We start from the raw sequence: 2,461 nt of genomic DNA on the forward strand, positions 1-2,461 counted from the left end.
GACGGGGGGGCCCTGGGCGGCCCTCCGGGCTCGGGCCTCCCGCAGCCGCTTCTCCCGAAGCAGCTCAGACACGGTCTTGGGCTTGGGCCGGGGTCTGCATGGAGCCGGGGCGGCTGCCTGTGGCACGGATGCTGCGCAGCAGGCCTGGGGCCCTCTGCCTCCCTCAGGGCAGGTGCTCTGCTCTGCAGCCCCTTGGGCTGGCACGCTCTGGGTGAGGCAGCCTGGGGAGGACGGAAGGCATGCTGAAGCGCGTCTGGTGACGGGCCCTGTGTCCCAGGGAAGGGCCTGCGGGGCGGGGGCGGCTGCTGGGGCTGCATCCGGGCTGAGGGCTGTCGATCTGCCTGCACACCCCAGACCACCCCTCGCTCCCATGCTCTGCCCCATCCAGGGCGGGCCCGGCGGAAAGGCCCTGATGACCTGCGCCTCCAACACCCTCACATGAGGATTGCCAGCACCGTCACCCTGCCCTCCGCGGTCACCTCCCAGGACCCGGGACCGCTGCCCGATCCTGCCGGCGTGGGGACAGGCAAGGAGAGGCTGCGCCCGACGCCTGGGCCCAGAGGGGGCCCCTGCTCCCGGCAGGCTGGGAAAGGCTGACTGCTCATGCCAGCCAGGCCACCCCAAGGTGGGATTCAGAGACCCCCGCCACGAGGCGCTGGAACGTAAAGCCTGGAACAGGTCTAGACATACACCACCCAAAGGGAGGGGCAGGCGAGCAGTACCTGGGGCACTGTGGGCACTCGAGGGTTCCTGGAAGAGAAAGCAGAGCGGTGTCAGAGCCTCAGGGCAACCCCCACGCCGCCCGAGGCCGCCTCTCGCCCCCACACGCAGGGCTGCCCGGCCCCTCATCCCGCGAGGCCACGCCAAGGCATCCTTGGGAGCACGCGCGTCGGTGGGGTCAAGGAGAGGCAGGGGGTCCAGCTGCTTAGGCGGGAGGGCAGGGGGCCCCAGGCCTGGACGGGGCACCACAGCACCGCGCTTGCTCCTCCGGCCAGCAATGCTCTGCTGTTGTTTCCTCCAGCAGTGACCAAGCTCAGGGACCTGGCCCAAGGATGCCAGTGCCCAGGGCAGCACGCGCCTAACGGCCCCCCCACCCCCCTACCCAGGGGCAGTACGGCACCAGGGAGAGACATGCCATGGAGCCAGGCGAGCCTGAGTGCCCGTGGAGCCCTGCACCCCCTGGACTTGCCAGGCCCACCCTGGAGACTGGCAGACTCTCCCAGCAATGGGCATGGGCTGCTCTCGGGCGTTGGCCCAGCCTCCGGGGACCTGGGAATGCCTCACTCCCCCACTGCATGGGAGGGAAGGGTGGCGGGCACCTGGGGACCCAGGCACTCACTCAGTCCTCACCTGCAGGGGCAGCGGGTCCCCGGCACCAGCCTGGAGCAGGGCGGGCGGCCAGGCCTTCCTCTCTCGAACCACCTCCATGCAGCCAGTCACGTCGATCTGGAACAGCTGAGGGGTGCAGGGCACACGGCTGACACCGCGTGACAGGAGGCCCCTCCCGCCGTCCTGAGGCTCCCCGCCCCACGAGGCTGTCCATGGAGGGACTCAGGCCAGTGTTGATCACAGCGGCTCTCGCAGAGCAGACTGACACCCGGGGGGCCTGGCCTGGCTGCACAGTCCCGGAGGCCATGGCCGTGTGGCTCCCGCCCAGCCTGGACTTGGGTCCTCCAGGCTGCCTGCTGCCCACCCCCTGCCCTGGCCCAGCCCTGTGGGATGTCCAGGACCTTTGTCCCCTCAGTCCCAGGCCCTCCCACACAGGGACAGTGGCACGGACACCCCAAGGCTGCCCCTCCCTCGTTGACTCGACTGCTGAGAGTCACGGGCCTCGGAAGGACCACTTTCAAGGATTCACAGCCTTAAAAAGCCTGGACCTGGAGACGTGAATCCACCACAGGCTTCAGAACTCCACCAAAAAGTAAAGAACAAGAGAAGAAAGCTGTGTTTGGGGGCTTCTCACCTGAATGAGGAGGGCAAACACTGGGGTGCTGGCCAGGTGGGCGCCCTGGAGCTGTCTCCTGATACCATCAGCTGCAGGGACACGGACACGTGAATAGAGCCGCCTGGAGACAGCACACCAGCGGCCGCTGCACTCAACCAGAAAGGGGCTGAGGGCCCTGAGGACAGGCTGGCGGCAGCCAGGGACGGGTGCTCCTGAGCCCGAGACTCCCGCCCCCTGGAGCGTATGCCCCGCCCGTGGGCGCCTGCGCACTGGGAATGCCAGGGTGAGCCTCGGGCCCCTTCCAGAGCCAGCTGCCACGTGCTGAGCGAGACAGAGGAGGAGGCGGAAGCAACCCCTGCAGGTTGACACTGCGTGCATGGGCCCTGCCCCTCCCTCCCAGGCAGGCAGGTATGCCTGTAGGTCCCCCGCCCCCTTCCTCTCCTCCCCCTCGTGGCCCCAGGGCAGGTGCCCGGCCCCCTGCCTCTGCCCCTGGCACCCCGGGCAGTACCTCGACGG

General features: G+C 69.0%; 1 protein-coding gene across 1 annotated transcript in view; it reads right to left on the reverse strand.

Moving 5' to 3' along the window:
• The window catches only part of SNAPC4 (small nuclear RNA activating complex, polypeptide 4, 190kDa), a 22,856-nt gene that overhangs the window by 2,952 nt on the left and 17,443 nt on the right, over nt 1–2,461 (reverse strand). The window contains exons 19-22 of the mRNA XM_010838754.1: nt 1,964–2,090; nt 1,351–1,455; nt 723–750; nt 4–221 (exon numbers count right to left, since the gene is read on the reverse strand). Of these exons, the coding sequence (XP_010837056.1) occupies nt 4–221; nt 723–750; nt 1,351–1,455; nt 1,964–2,090 (478 nt within the window). The remainder of the gene's footprint in view (nt 1–3; nt 222–722; nt 751–1,350; nt 1,456–1,963; nt 2,091–2,461) is intronic.

This window comes from Bison bison, unplaced genomic scaffold (genome assembly GCF_000754665.1).
Source record: "Bison bison bison isolate TAMUID 2011002044 unplaced genomic scaffold, Bison_UMD1.0 scf7180017846162, whole genome shotgun sequence".
Lineage (NCBI taxonomy): Eukaryota > Metazoa > Chordata > Mammalia > Artiodactyla > Bovidae > Bison > Bison bison.